We start from the raw sequence: 16,683 nt of genomic DNA on the forward strand, positions 1-16,683 counted from the left end.
GAGAATCCACCCAGGTCTTAAGCATTGCATTCTGGTAAATTGAGCAAGATCCCAAAAAGCAAGACATGCAGCCAAGGGAAATGAAACAATTGAGAAACATTGCATTCGGGGGCGCTCGTGAGCACAAGAAGCATGGCAATTCTTGAGTGAGCTCTGAGCTCGATCCAGACATCCTGCTAACATCCTGCAGTTCTAGGGAGAGTTGGGGTGTGTAAACGTAGGCACCTGGCACTCAAGGCCGAGCAGCCCGACAGAGTTTCAGCGCAGTGTGCAGCGGAACTCAGGCTCTGACTGACATATAGCTGGAACGTGCAAAGGCCCTCGAGAGCACTGGTGACAGCGGTAGCAGCCGGCAGACAGCCTAGAAGAGGAGGAAGTGAGAGTGCCCTGGCCACGGAGGGGATCACTGTGCAGCAGGCCAGCAGCAGTCAGAGGTGGAGGTTGGAGCACTGGGAGATCCTGCAGCGATTCGGGGGCCAGTGGGGTGTAGTGCGCTGCCCTACCAGACAGAGTGGATCTAAAGAGCAGCATGGAGGTGCGCAACTCAGGTGGCGGTGTGGGGCAGGAACGCTGTTCTTACTGAGTCTCACGCACCGGGAGAGGAGACGAAGACTGAGGGAGCAGTAACAACCAGCGAGCGGAGGGAGCAAGCACGGCAGCAAATTCAGTGAGCCGCAGGGGAGTGGGGCCTTGTAGCATGCTACACCCTCCCAGCAGGCCGGAGTGAGAAGGCTCCAGAAGTACGGGGCCAGTGCCTGCATCTGCGATGGGCGGGAGAAACAGTCTGTGACCAGTCTGTGACCCTCAGTTCGAGTGAAGCTGCATACAGGTCATAGGGAATTTGCCAGAGAGGGAATCCAAGAGTTTGGACCTTGTGGGGCTCAGCAAGCCGGGCCCCCTAACAACTTCAGGAGTCCTCTGGGTGGTAAGAAGAGAGTGGGGGCAGCAGCTGGCAGCACTAGAAGAAGGGAGGAATCCCAGCCCGGAGAGAGAGCACATTTCTGGTGGTCAGACTTAATGGACAGACTTATTAAAGCACTACAACTCCCAGTAGCCATTGCAGTCGTTAAATGCGCAGCTCACACTAGGAGGGCAGGCTTTATCTCACGTGGATATCAAGCTGCAGACGAGGAAGCGAAATGTGTTGCATGTTCAGACAATATCATGAAGTTTGATACGCCTGATGTGTGTGAAAGTATGGTGGTAATGATGAGTGTGTCTGATTGTTATAACAATTTGTCAAAAAATCAATTAATGGACATTCAAAGAAACCAAAGGAGTGACTGAACTTTGAGAGGCCAAGAAAAGATACAGCAGACAGAGTGGTCTGGTGCTACATGGGTGCTCATTCGAGAGTCTCTGTTAGAAATCCAACTGATGCTCAGTGTGACAAAAAGGGAATCTTGAGATTGAAGTAGTCCTGCAACTGGTCAAGCTAAACCCTGTGCACATTTGAAAGTCTTGGATGGTTTAATGTATACTGCAATTGGTCTAGCCCAGCTGAGGGGGGTCTAGGGTTAACACCCACACTGAATACTTGTAAAAGGAAAATCACGTTTGCATCTGGTTTTTCTTTGTACATCAGACCCTCTGAATAAATAGAATGTTTAAGAAGTAAAGAGACTTGGACACAGAAGGCCCTGATGCTGTTAATGGAACTGTATCTTCGTGCCGCAGAAGCCAGCGTGTGTGCTTTGCTCGAGTGAACCGCCTTGCCCCGTGCTCAAAATGTGGGGAAGGGAGGCCAACGGCTCGAACATCCTGACATATCATTTTGTGAACACTTATTTCTTTTTCATGAACACTATCCACCACTATTTGTAAATTAGCGCTAAGGATTGGCAATAGGTTTTTTAGTATAGGCCCTTTTATTTTGACAAGACTCCACTGGGACTGAATTATTATTAATTGATGGTTATAGCTTGTTCAAATTTGTAAATTAAAGTTTAGATAGGCGTTTGTCACAACCTCTGCAAAAGTTCAATAAACACCCTTGAACTGTGGACACTTGTGTCTGTCTTACTGTTGATATCATGCCTCCCTTACACAGTGCAGCAAGGCCCAAGACTCGCAAAAGGTGTGTGACAAACCCAAGAGGTCAAGAAGGAGTTCTAAGGGAGTGTGCCTTTTAACACGGGAGCGAATGCAGAGAAACTGTATGGTCTGATAACTCTGTCTAGACCAGTGAGTCCTTCATTATAAAAGGTAAAGACACTGCAAAACCTAGCAAGAAGAAGAGTGAATCATCCATTTGTTGTGATGTTGAAGTCTTGGGGAAGGGAACCCTGAGATTTGATGAACTATAACTACAGTCTTGAGGACAGGGCCTCAGGATCTCTTTTGTTTGAACTGTATTAATTTGAACGTGAGGAAGGGAGCCCTAAGGACTTTGTGGAACTATTTGAACTTGGAACAGGTAAAATCCTGAAGACTTTTTTTGTGTAACTTTCTTGAACTTGGGGAAAGGGAAGCGGAAGAAAACTGGGAGCTGGAAGAAGCTTAGAACGTTTGTTGATCACAATTTCTTTGATTATTGACATCCCTACACACTCTTTAGCTTTAGTTGTGAGGGCAAGCATAGGTTTTGGACAATGACAGGCTTTTATATTGGGCTTTTTTGACTCAGACTTGCGGAAATCCCACCTTAGTATAGGGCAAGTTAGGCCTTCTACCATTCTGACATTTAAGTTAATAAATATTGTTTGTTTGAACATAAGTCTGTTGTCTGTGTCTTATTTCAAGATGCCTTCACAGTGTAAGGCGACTCCTTGTTTTGAAGTGCCCTGCTCCCTCATGACACACCTGAATCCCATAGAGACAGATGCCCGCTCACAGCATTGTTCCAAGCACACCTTAACATGCCCTTGTACTTTTGGGATTCACAGCAGATCCCTGCAAACTCACCTGCATTGGGTGGTGGAGGCAGAAGCCCTTGCTGCACCATTAGGATTCTCATCTTCTGGTTGGAAATTTTCAAATACTTATTACAGTTGCAGACCTGAGGGCAAAATAAATAAACCATGAGAGAGGGGAGTACAGTCTTTGTAAGATATAAAGAATGCTAATTTTGTGCCAAGTATAAATAAAAGTCAACAATACACACAAATAGCAGCACAAAAGAAACAACCCGATTTACACCTTTCAGTCCCAAAAAATACCTCCTACATCAATAAACAGGGTGTTTTACTCCATAATACAGAGACCAGCAGAAGCCTTGGGCCTACACATCGACATAAGTGAACAACCCGTCTTTAGTTTCAAAGGTTCAAAGCAAATGGAACAGTTTGTGATTTGGAGCAATGCAGATTTTATTACCTTGATGGCAACCTCTATCAACCAAAACACATAATATACGGGCAATATCAACTGTTGTCCGCGCCTCAGCATTTTAATAATTTTAAGCAAGGAGCTTGCTGCTTAAGTAACAGAAACTTGGTTGTGCCGGTAACCAATTAGAATTCAGAATAATTGGGGAGTTGTTTCTGTAAATCAAGCACAGCTCATAAGAGAATTTTAATTCAATGATAAGAAATGTGGATTCTATCACAATACATTATTTATTTAAATACACTTGCTTGTGAAATAAAGGACAATCGTTTAAATCAGTTATTTTTTAATTTAATCAGTTCACTTTATAATTGCCCATTTGGGACTCTCATTCTCAACTTAATCCTAGCCAACACAAGTTTCGCCCTTGAAAGTCTTTTTCAAGGCCTTGTGAGTATTATCACGTGTGATTAAGTGACACACAGCAGTTTAAATTATTAATTATTTACAAAGCCCACAATTTAGACATTACATATCCATAACTGATTGATCAAAATCGTTGGATTGTAATTAGAATAAAAAGAAGTGCAGTGGAAGGAAAAAGACCAATACAAGGAGAGAAAACAGAAAAAGAAATAAAACACACAAACTTCCATTAAGAAAATTCATGAAATGTCTCAAACTCCATTCTTTGTTCCGCTAAATGTGCAGATAGTGTGCCCTCACCTATCCAAATTGTTTGATTTGAGTGTCACAAAGAGTAATAAGGTTCCTTAAACCTGAACTGTCCTAGTCAATCTCATTGATTCAGGGGTCTGTGTTCTGATCAAATGAAAACAGAATTGGTCACTCAGCACACCATGGTTAATTTATAATGATGAGCTAACTTTCCAAAAGCCATGCAATACCTTGTTTTAGTGGATTACCAAGTCTTGCAGAAGTATAGCATTAAGTGGATGATGTTCTTTAAAATGTCTTTCTTTGGGTCCCTCATGAATAATAATTCTGTGGGGGACCAAACACATATAGAGGTAGTTTTTCGTTTTATATAAAAAGACCCGATTGTGAGCCTCAGTGTGTAACTCCAGTCCTCTGGATAAAAGCATACCTTTTACTCTGCCCAGTTCGATAGTCATTTATCCCACCGGGCGCTAATACAGGTCCAATTCTGAGGTGCATGGAAAAATAGAATTGTTGTCCATGGACGAGCTACATTTTTCTTAAAAACACGATATTGTGTTCTCCTTTGCAGACCACTTCTTTTGTATGTTAAGACAAAGGAGTAGAAATATGGCACATGTGAGGTGTCCCTTACATTTCTACACACGTTTTATCTTTTAAAAAACTAAGTTTTTCCCTGGATCGGAGGACCCCTTTTCTAATTTACTCAAGGCTCAATGAGACTTTAGTAAATAAAAGTGACAGGATTTTTTTTTTAGATTTAGAAATCCTCGTAGTGACACAACTTCAGATTGTATGACCTTTTGCAGCTGGAAAGCACGACAGCTCCCCCCCCCCCAATCTTACAACCCATCTCAGAATTGTGGTGCTGAATACTGGAGGTGAGAATGTCAGCTTTCCGCTCAAGTTTTTTGCCACAGCTCAGACCCTCAAGGTACACCTACAAAGCACATTTAGAGTGTTTTTGCACCAGTTGTACCAGGACACCATTCACTGACGTCCTTGTCGCCATCAGAACTGAGGTGCAACACACATTTCCTGAACCAGCGCAGCCTTTAGTGCACATTTACGATGCAAAAACATGTTTTGCGCCAACATCAGTATCCAGCTCTTCGGGAGACCTCAGCCTGAGGGTGTTTCAGTCTCTGAGTCACCTACCACTAGTATCTAATAAAATTAAGTTTTCATATAGCGCTTCACTGTGGATTCTAGGTGTTTCTAAGTCGTGTAATATAGGTGTTACTATCCAATTCAATGGGATTCAATTACTGTCCTGGCAAGAATAAAGGGCTGGGTCAGCCCTGCCAGGATTTTAACCTGTGTCATGCAGCCTAAGCGCAGATGTCTTCAGTCAGTGTTTAACTCAATGGGCAATCATGTCAACTTTGTTGCCCACACACATCCTCCTGAGCAGGGCACAAGTCGAGAGACCCTGCGAGTGGACAGCGTCCGCCCACTTTTTTGAGAGGGCGACGCCAACCCCGTGTTTTTAAGGAATAAAAAAATATATACACCTTTCCTTCACACAGTGTGCAGTTCCGCAGCAGGGACTCTAACCCAGCAAAAACAAAAAAGTGATGGCTGAAAGGTTTAGAATGAATCTTGAACCTCTGGCAATTGCTCTGGGCAACCCTCCAAGCCATTGTTATTCACCTGCCAAGCCATTACAGAAAGGGGAAAGACCATATGCAAGTCAGGCCTGGTCCCATCCCCAAAGGGGCAGTCCAACCAAACTGCTAGGTCACATCCCTTCGGCACGAGACCACAAGCACCCCCAGACATGTTTCGGCCTCATTCAACATCATCAGTGAGAAGCAGCTTGGGTTACTAGGCTCAGCAGGCAAGGGACCCATATCTGGGAATACCCGTACCACTCGGGGTGACAAAGCAAAAACAAGGAGGTGATGGCTGGAAGGTTTAGAATGAATCTTAAACCTCTGGCAATTGCTCTGGTCGTGTAGTTGAAAGATAGCACGTTTAGCAGGAAGACTAGATGACGTCTATTTCAAGACATAGTAAAATGTCTCCTATGTTCTCTTCCTGTGATGCCTCCCACCCCACCTCCTCTTAAGCCAGTAAGATGGCTTAGCAGGTTAAGTGATTGATGCTGTGATCTGCGTTTGATCTGCAAGTCGCAGGTTCAAACCCCAGCAAGGTCAACTCAACCTTTCATCCTTTCGCAGTCAATAAAGTGAGTACCAATTTCAAATGGGTAATGATAAAAAAGAATATATGTAGATATGTCCTATGTAAAGTAAAGTGCTTTGAATAAAAGCTCTATATAAATCACAATTATTTAGGACTCAAGCCCTGAGAGAATACTGATGAAGTGCTCTTTAATTGGACAACTGGATGCCTGTCTTAATACTTTGAGAAAAGTTGCAAGTAGGGGGTATATGCCCCCTCTTACTCCATTTTGTTAAATCAATGTACACAATGACCATGGTGGCTGTACGCCTCAACTTGGATGGTTCGCTCACAGGCTGCATTGATACAAATAGTGGACTGTGTGAGAAACCTGAGGGTATCCTCACTCCTACTCCCCCTGGATCCTATTCTCAGGTGGCCAGGGAAAGGCCATCGCTCTTGGATCGTGACCCTGGGGTTGGAGAAGCGAGGGAGGATTACCTGGGGGATTGGAAGTGGGTTGACCGCAGGCGAGACATAGTAGCCCCCTTTCCCTATTGAAGACCAACCTAACCCTCCACCAGCTTTATATGCTCCTGTAAAACCTCTCCACTCATTTCCCCACATTTTACCTTTGACAGTACTGGAACGAAGAATAGGTGATTTAGAGTAATGAACACTAAAAACCCATTTCACCACTATAGTAATGGGACGATGAAGATGCCTGTAGAGTACGATCAGGCATGTCCCTTTAATTATAGTCAGGCAAACCCAACTGAGAATCCACACCTGCAACCTGCATAGAGGCCCCTGTGGGAGAGACCACAAGGGGGCTCTTTTTGTTAGGAGGCAGCCGTTGTGGGACCTGAGAGGAAGCCAGGACGCCAGCCGATGTCCCAGAAGACCTGTGGAACCCAGGGCAAGCTGGGCTCTGAGGCCGCCACAGGTGTAGGAACCTCTGTGTGGGAGAGAGCGCAGCTGGAGCTGCAAGGGAAGAAGAGAGAAGATAGGATGTCGTCTGCGTCTGGGCTGAAGCAGCAGAACCACTGGCATGTGGAGGACAGCATACGGAGGGCGAGCGGGGCTCGCAGAGGCCGGGCCGCCGACCCGAGAGTTAGAAGAGAGGAAGCAAAGCCACTGGAGAGTAGTGCCGATGGCCGGTGAGTGTCTGGGAAAGTCACTCAGCACCAGAGCACTCCTAGAGGGCTACGCATAAGCAATCAAGTGCTGTATATGTTCATTGAATATCGAACTGAATGAAACTTTGAAACAAAGCTGAATTACGTATATTGAAGATCGAACTGGGTGAAAACTTGAAATCAAGCTAAAGTAAGCTTATTGAATACAGAACTGAATAAACCTTTATGGGCAAAGGTAATATCGGATGAAAGCCAAAGGGGAAAGTGCACATTTGAAAGCAACTTATGGAAAAGAGCGCAAGTGTGAAAGAATGCAACAGAAAGGTGGGGCATGAGAAAGACCACTACAAAGTGAATTTTATGAATGGACACAGTACGTCAAGGCCAAGGCTTGCAAGAAGGGTATGACACATTATGGCAAATCCAAGAGGCTAACCAGGAGAAGCCAGGAGAGTGTGAAACTGCACACAGGGCCGAGAGGCCGATAAACTAAACTAAGTGAATGTGAATTTTCAGGCTACCCTCGGCCTCCTCCTCTCCCTCCCTCATCTCTGACTGTCTGTCTGCTATCCAGGATTGGTGTGCTGCCAATGACCTCTGCCTTAATGCTAGTAAGACTGAGATCCTACTCATCGGCACACCCACTCCCTCCTTCCCTGCAGCTCTCTGCCGGCCTCTCTTGGCCCTCTTCCTGCTCCTACCTGCAAGGCAAAAAACCTTGGGGTCATCTTCGACTCCACACTCTCCTTCTCTCCTCATATATCTGACGTCTCTAAGAAGTCACATTACCAGCTGCACCTCCTCGGAGGTATTCTTCCCTTCCTCTCCTTCCCCCAGAAGCTCACTGTCTCCCGAGCCCTGGTTCTCTCGAAGCTGGACTACTGTAACAGCCTCTATCTTAATCTGCCTGCCTCCACTCTCCGCCCTCTGCAACTCATCCAGAACAGAACTGCGAGACTTGTCCTTGGCCTCAAGCCCAAGGACCGTATCTCTCCAGGACTGAAATCTCTACACTGGCTCCCAATGGCTGCGAGGATTAAGTTCAAAACCCTCTGCATTGTCCACAAGGCCTTCTGGGGCCTGGGGCCTAAATACCTTCAACTCTCTCTTCCTAAATATCTTCCTTCCCGAGCCCTACGCTCATCCGTCTCCAACTCCCTCATGGTCAGCCGCTTCTCGAAGCAACGAGCTGGGGGTAGATCTCTCTCCGCGGCAGGTGCCTCCCTCTGGAACAGCCTTCCTGCCTCCCTGAAACTTGAGGAGAACCATCTCCGGTTCCGGAAGCACCTCAAAACCTTCCTCTTCACTTCTGCTTTCTCTCTCCCTCTCCCCTGCTAAATTCTTCACCAAAACTGCACTGATTCTGCAACTGGGCCACTCTCACCGACCTCGGTCCTGGGCCCAGTCACTCTTCACTTGCACTACCCCCCTGGCAACCCCTGCACTGCGGGACAGTCTCTGTATCACTACAGCCCCCCCCCCCAGCACTTGTCTGCACTTACCTTGCACTTGCCACCAGCTGGCCCTATTTATTTATTATTTTATTTCTATTCTACTATTTCTACTGCACTCCCCCCCCCTCCCCCTTGCACGTTTTCCCTTCCCCCTACCCCTGCACTTGCGCGGTCTGAATGACACCTGGCCTAGTAGGATCTCTGTCTGTCTTCCCCTTGTCCCCCCTCCCTGCCTTCTCGCGCCTTGAAACACTTGTGTATAGGCGCGTTACAAATGCCATATCATATCATATCATGCTGATAATTGTGTTATGTTCCATGTAAAAGGTTTTGATTAACCATAATGCATGTAAAGAATTTTGAAAAATGTCTTAAAGGGTGGGAAGAGGGGAGCAGGATTTTTAGGGGGCAATGCGGCTCAGCACACGTGCAGAAAGCTGTGCATAATTCTGTGCACTGTGCTGGGATGTTGTTAGGAGGGTTTGTAAAGGACGCCTCTGCCGTCGACATGACCTCGCTGCACAGCAGTATTAAAATGAATGGGCAATTAAACATGTTGGGCTGTTTTGGGCTGGCGTGTTATGAAAGGTAATGGTTGGGGCACTCTGACTCTCCTGGGGAAAGGGCCCCGCGTCAGGCCACCTGCAGGCTTATCAAGCGCCCTCATCCTGGTGGTTCAGCCTTTGCCCCTGCCCCGGCTCCATTGCTATGGGAATGCGGAGATTTTGCGACATTGCGTGTTTTTGTTTTCTCGCCAACCTGTCACTCTGGGATTTCATTGATGTTCGTGACAGCCGTGGGATGGGGTGCGGTGCGGCGCGTTTGGGGAAAGGTGATGCGGTTAGAATTTAAACCAAATTCATGGGAAACTATTTCGCTTCCGAGTGATGATGACACGGTTACCGTGAGACTTCGCAATCGCTCCTGGAAAATCCTGGGACGGCGCAGGGGAAGGGTGGGGCCCTTGTTTTGGCGCCCACAGGAATTCTCTCCAGTCAACCTGGGAGGTGGGTGAAGCGCGAGTGCCAAAAACAAGCAGGTGAGGCTGTGTGAAGTAAGCCAAGCCCCAGAGGGCTGGGTCCTGGGAACCCAGCCAGTCGCTGGTTAGCTGCACGCCGGGACCATACGTCAGCATGGCAGAGAGGACGCGCGGCTGCGAAACAGGCACAGAAGGAGAGGGCGACAGAACGGGGAAGGCACAGGGCACTACTAGGATAGGCTGGCCAGATTTTACGAGCCAAAAACCGGGGCAATTTTGTAAGAAAAAATAATAGGCATATAATTAAGACATTGACAATATGACACAGTAGAAGAGCTAAACTAACAGACAGACTACAATCACTGGCTAAAAGAGTTTTTGAAAATTTCAGATAGATTTAGGGTATCTCCAGACTCGATCGCTACTATATTATTTATATACATTTATTTATTTATTTACTGCTTCTATTGTTGAATGATTACAACCAGGTCAGAAGCAATTTTTATAGTTTAAAAAGTTTCAGGGACTCTCTCAGCCAAACTACTGGAAGCAGCTTTTAATAAGATTAACTCCCTTCAACTTCAGGCGAATAGAGACTTGTCTTAGCCAGCCGGCTAAAGACAGCGAGGAAAACCCTCACTTTCGTCGTTCTGCAGACAATCAAGGAACTCTCTGATCACAAGAAATAAAGATGCTTGACTTGGCACACCTCTTGGCAGCGGTTGCTGCTACTTCTTGTAAAAGTCAATTTTCTCTTTTGGCTATACACAAGTAAATAAGAAATAAATAAAGAAATGTATATGCATTTATTTATTTACTGCTTCTACTGTTGAATGATTACAACCAGGTCAGAAGCAATTTTTATAGTTTAAAAAGTTTCAGGGACTTTCTCACCAGAGCACTAGAGGGCACAAAGAAACACTTTTGATGGAGGCACCCTCGGAACGATATCGGGACCATGCGTACACATTCTGCTATGCCGTCCTATATGCCATTGAGTCTTTCATTCTTTTTGTGCCCCCTCCAGTCCATCCCACGTCCATGCTCTGGTTGCCACTTTCATCGCTTTATTTCCCGAGACATCTGACCTTCTGCCAGCAATAAGAGATGCCTATGTCGCCCACTAAGAGATCCCTACACTTACTCTGCAGCCCAATTAGAGATGCCGGGTCAGGAATTGAGCCGGAACAAGACAGAGCGGAGCTCCGGCAAAGTTTGTCTGGAGCGGAGCGTTGCCTGAATTCTGAGGCCCAGGGGCTAGGCCAAGAAACTACGTGAACTCCGAAGACTCGCACGCACCCGACACGAGCGCAGAAACAGACAAAGCCTCATAGCCTGTTCAGAAGCTGAACAAAATGGTATATTAGTCTTGCAGTTTACAGACTTTTTTTATTAGTAGTATTTCTGACCAAGAAGAGTCCAACTATAATTACGCATTTAAAATACTTTCTTGCTCAATCAGTATTACAGACATTTTTGAAATTTAAAATTGTGGGCTGGATTTTTGGAGAGAAGTTTTGGATTGCATTGATATGGTAACTAGTATGACACTGCCTCGTACTTTTCTGTCAGTGATTTTCCTTTCAACTGATAGTCGAAGTGTGGAGATGTGGGATTGTTTGGAATGGATTGATAGAGCATTGTTGATGGCCATAAAACAAATAATGAAGGTGTGGAAATCCAGGAAGAAGCCACATTGCGAGAACTGGGTGTCGTATATGCGGACGCTCTCTTGGTATGAGAAGACTCAGGCAGTTCGACAACATCGGGAAACTGAGTACGAGGAGAGATGGGGGCCATTCAGGGATTTATTTGGATGAGGTGTAGGCTTTGGTTTATTTTGTGGATTTTGTTGAGGTTGGGGATTGGTAGGGGTGTATGTTTTGTCCTTTTTTTGTTGTGTTTTGTGTTATCACATCTTGCCATGAGATAGGAGGGTGGGGATGTTTTTGGATTTCGTTTTGAATAGCTGTTACTTTAGTAGTAATTTTCATTTTGTTGCACTGATGTATATGGAGTAATCTTTTGCTTGTTCACATTCTGTTGTTACTCAGTTGTATTATGTTTTGTATAATTATTCAATAAAGTTGATAAAAACAAAATTGTGGCCAGTCTTATGCTCCCAAAATGCTCTTTGCTTGTATGCAAATTGCCAGTGTTGGGTTCCAAGAGCAGATACTGAGTTGCATGGCCTGGGGTCATGCCCCGCTGCCCGGCCCTTGGACTCCACCCTGCCAAGGTGGAGAGGGTTCCCCATGTTTTTCTCCATTTCCAGCAGTGCAGTCGCCCAATACGAGATGCCCACCTTTACACTGTCCCCCTCACACAAGGCTCTCCCAGCTGCAGCTCTTACTGGACCTGCATTCTCACTTTACCACAGAAGTGCTCCAATAGGGTTCCAGCTTCAAACACTACCCAGAAAAGTAGTATAATTTACTATTTTGCAGAAGCTTGTTGGGTAGAAGGGGGCGTGGTGTGGAAAACCAGCACTGTCCCCCAAAATCGTTCTGCCCGTCATCCTAGAAGAAGGGAGGCTGGGGGAAGGATAAAGGGAGAAGGAAGAGTGGCTGTGGAACAGGAGAGCTCAATGGGACTGCAATGGGAAGGGAGATTGAGTGGGGGGGACCCATTCTGTGTGCAGCTGAAGTTTGCTCTAAATACTGCATGTGCTTTACTTGTTGTTCTGTTTATTATAAAATAAGCATACCTCTCAACTCACCCTTGTTTGGAGGGTTTTAGCTAGGTCACATCTTCGTGCTCCCAACGCCACCTCCCTTCCACAGATTTGAAAGGACTCACCCATCCATGAAAGTATCTATCTATAGTCAATAAAAATGTATTAGGTCCCATTGCCCTCAAAGGGATCACCCGCCACACATTTCTGATTTCTCCCACCTTGGAGGGCGAATAGGTTGTGAGGTACGTGTAAGCTTGCATTGCGGTTCCATGCACTGCGCCATGAGTTTGTGGGGCAGGCGAGACAAACCATAGTACAGACTAAGGCTATTGAGTGTGTTAAGAAGCTCCAAATGGAAAAGAGAACAAAATGGAGAAGCTCCAGATAATATAAAGGAGTAAGACCACACATAGACGTGTTGTTAGTTTCCCGGATACCATTAGCTGGGGTATTGACTGAAACGTGAGCTACACACAACTTTTTAGCCAATTAAAGTCTAAGGCAAGTAGGTGGGATAACATTAACATCTTGACTAAAAAATGCACAAAAACATACCAGTGGTTTTGGCGTATCCTGTGGGTGAAATGCAGCCGTATCCTTAAAAATCCCCAATCCAGCGTTAAGAAGTTTGTCCTTAAAAGGTACGTTTTGATCAATTAACATGCATGAAGCGTTAGGCCCCAGATTGGGTATTCCAAAAGAAAATAGAATGTGTAGACTCTGCAGTAAGAGAGAGAACCTACAAATAATCAGGCATTACTTTGTAATGCGAGATACTGCAAGAGCGAAGAGCATTACATTTAAATAGCTGCGTGCATTGTCCCTCTTTTAGCGATACAGGTGGCATTCCACTACCATGCTTGCCAGACAACCAGGTATCCGATTATATCACTGAAGACATTTTGGTTGATAATTGAGGCAAAACTAACCTAGAATAAATTAGTTATTAATTAAGAAAACCAATATTTTATTAGAACGATCGAAAGAAGACTAAGCGAAAATGCATTAGGGTGACTTATTAAAATCTTATTGAAATGGAGAACATTTAGGATGTAAATGTTTCGATCTACGCTGTTTTCATATGCAAGTGCAAAAAGTGTAATTTTAAACTGTCATCACACTTTAAATAAAAAAGAATAATACAAAAATAAAGGTAGAGTGGACATTTAAAGTGTTAAGCAGCACTATCGCCAGAGAATATTTGTAAATAAGCATTGACAAAGCCAAACGTTTTTTTCTTTTGGAAAGGCTTTCAAATGCCACTCGTCAGGCATTTAGCATTTTCCAGCTACTAAATTAGAGACTGATAAGATTGGCCAGCTATTGTGTCACTGTGATTACATATGAACATATTCATAACTCCAGTGCACCTCCCAGTGGTTCTGGAACAACGTTTTTTTTTAGAGTGGGAGTGCTGGCCGAGGCCACCTTACCACAATCATTGAGTTGTGAACAACTTCAGTGCTACTGAATTAGTAAAGATATAAAAGTATCAATATTTACTAAAAACATTGGTGGCAGTGGGTTCAACTTTCAGAAACATGGGGTGCAGTAGTTCATTTTAAAGCACATTTCCCAAAACGAATAGCTAATGTGTTGTTATCCTTTTAAGAGAGCATGTTCTGTACTGTAATGACCTTTTAGTGCTAAGAGATCACAAGAAAACAAGATTGGCAGCTAACTCAAGTTTTACTATGGAGAAACAGGTGCGGGGGCATCTTGGAGTAAGACACAGACCACACATTCAAATGTTAAAGTAAACACTTTTATTAACTTAAATGTCAGGATGGAAAAACACCTTTCTTGCCCTATACTATGGTGGTATTTCCCTACCAAACCAAAACTAAGGAAAGTCAAATTCCAAAAGTTCAATTTAGTAATCTGTCTGTGTACAAAACATATACTTGCCCTCACAACTAATCTCATACAACGTGTAGGGATGTCAGACACCAACAAAATAGTGTTCAGCTTAAAAGTAATATACGCTTAGTAGTCAGGGTTCCCTTCCCCAAGTTCCAAAACACAGTTCAAAACACAACATATCCTGAGGCGCCATCCTCAACTCAATAAGTAGTTCAAACCTCAGGGTTCCCTTCCCCAAGATATACTTTCAATGATGTAGCAATATAATGAGGTGTCCCAATTTTCTTAATGTTCTGTGCCACACTTGCAACCTTCTGCATATGACTAGTCTTTGCACAAAAACATGTCTTGGTTGAAAATAGCAGTTCGTTTGAATGTACTTGTTCCATTCACCTTAGAGTTCAATATGCATTGGTTTCTTCGATTTAACACTTAATTGATTTGTAGATTCAATGTATATGAACGTTGCTGACAATTTAAGTTTCATTCACTTTTGGACTTGGCATTTCTTTAGAATCTTCATAAGTACCAATCGTCTCTCAGTGCAGTATTCAGAATGTGAAGATTTATAGGTTAAGCTTTATTTTCGGTTTGATATTCAATAATGTTTAAATGTTTACATATAAGGTTTAATTTACTTACCTGTAACTATTGTTCTCTCGCATGGGTGTGGATTGGATTCACATGCTCATGAATATTCCACGTCATCAGGCTGGGAATCCTCAGTAAAAGAAAAAACGTTTCACTTTCACTTGAAAACTGTATTTCTCCTCTAAACCAATCACTGTCCTCTGGATCATACTGCCTCCATCCAATGACAGCCCTCTCTGGCAGCCAACTTCAGATTTGATAAGCATGTAAAGTGGCGTATGACCAAGAAGAGCCGCAGAGGGGCCAGAGGGAGGATTCGCATGTGAATCCATGCCAGATCCATGCTGGAGAACAATAGTTACAGGTAAGTAACTTATACCTTCTCCAGCATGAGGTCTGTCATGGATTCACAACTCATGAATAACAAATAAACAGCAGTAATACATTACACAACCACGGGAGGTGGCAAGGCTCAACAGAAGCAATGAACACTTACCCCTGGAAGAGACTCACCTCGAGCGAATAGGTTGCCTAGCACTGCCTGATCGACTCTGGACTCCTCCTTGGAATCCCTGTCAACACAGTAGAACTTTGTGATGGTATGCGTGGACCTCCACATCGCAGCCCTGCAGATGTCAAGCAGGGGCACACCAGAAAGGAATGCCGTAGTCGCATTGATTGCTCTGGTGGAAGGTGCTCTCAGACTGCTGGGCAGAGGCCGGTTCGTCAGCCGATTACAGTGCACCATGCAGCCGGAGAGCCACCTTCAAATGGAAGCCCTGGACAAGGTCTTCCCATGGTTCACAGGACCAAAGTTCACAAACAATTGAGAAGTCTTCCAGAACCTCTTTGTGCGCGTTATGTAGAACTTCAAGGAACGAGCAACGTCCTGCGAATGCAAGGCCCTCTCTGCCGTCGACAAAGGCTTTGGGAAGAAAACAGGCAACACCAAAGGTTCCTTGAGGTGGATTTCCAGAGGAATGTTCGGCATGAAGGAGGGATTTGTACGCAGTACCACCCCGATTCGTGGATAGTCAGATATGGTCGCTTGCAGGATAGGGCCTGGATCTCGCCCACACATCTGGCAGAGGTGATAGCCACGAGGAAACCCGTTTTCCACAAGAGAAACTTGATTGAGGCTTGATGCATAGGTTCGAAAGTCACCCCCATTAGCCTCGTCAGGACCACGTTGACTTCCCAATGCCGGGGCAGGAGCCTTCACTGGCAGGAAAGATCGGAAAAGCCCCTTAAGGAACTCCTTGACAAGTCTGTGGGACCACAGCGAGGAACTAGTATAGTGTGAGATGGCCGCCAGGTGTACCTTGATGGTAGCGTGAGCCAGTCCAGCTTTTACCAAGGACAGCAAGTATGGAAGAATCTGTGGAGCCGTGACCCTCTGAAGGGTAATCTTCTGTGACAAGCACACGTAGCAAAACGCTTCCACTTATAGCCGCAGTACTTTAGAGTCAACGATGCCCTGGCCTTGGTGAGGACTTCCTTGCAGTCCGCCGGCAGCTTGTAACCTCCAAATCTAAGGCTGTAGGATCCATGCATTCAGGTGCAGCAATCCTGGGTCATAAAGAAGGATTGCACCTCCCTCTCTGGTGAGCAGATCCAGAAGTACCGGCGACTTGACTGGAGGCAACACTAACAGGCTGAGCAGGTCTGCATACCATATTTGTCTCAGCCACGCCGTAGCGATGAGTATCATCTTGCATCAACACTGTCCAAGTGTGTGGATGACGTGTAGCAGGAGAGGAAATTGGGCAAGAGTGCACAGAAACAGGCCATGCCACAGGAGCGAGAACGCGTCCCTCAAGCTTCACGGTTGATAAAACCTGCTGGCAAACATCTGGCATTTGGAGTTTACCGCTGTGGCGAAAAGATCGATCGGGAGTCTGCCTC

General features: G+C 45.2%; 1 protein-coding gene across 3 annotated transcripts in view; it reads right to left on the bottom strand.

Annotated features, from left to right (window-relative positions):
• Nucleotides 1-16,683, bottom strand: part of EXD3 (exonuclease 3'-5' domain containing 3) — a 3,187,846-nt gene that overhangs the window by 75,210 nt on the left and 3,095,953 nt on the right. For all 3 annotated transcript variants that reach the window (XM_069609779.1, XM_069609780.1, XM_069609781.1), the window contains one exon: nucleotides 2,905-2,998. In XM_069609779.1, the coding sequence (XP_069465880.1) occupies nucleotides 2,905-2,998 (94 nt within the window). The remainder of the gene's footprint in view (nucleotides 1-2,904; nucleotides 2,999-16,683) is intronic.

This window comes from Ambystoma mexicanum, chromosome 8 (genome assembly GCF_040938575.1).
Source record: "Ambystoma mexicanum isolate Mex_15411 chromosome 8, UKY_AmexF1_1, whole genome shotgun sequence".
NCBI classification, from domain to species: Eukaryota; Metazoa; Chordata; class Amphibia; order Caudata; family Ambystomatidae; genus Ambystoma; species Ambystoma mexicanum.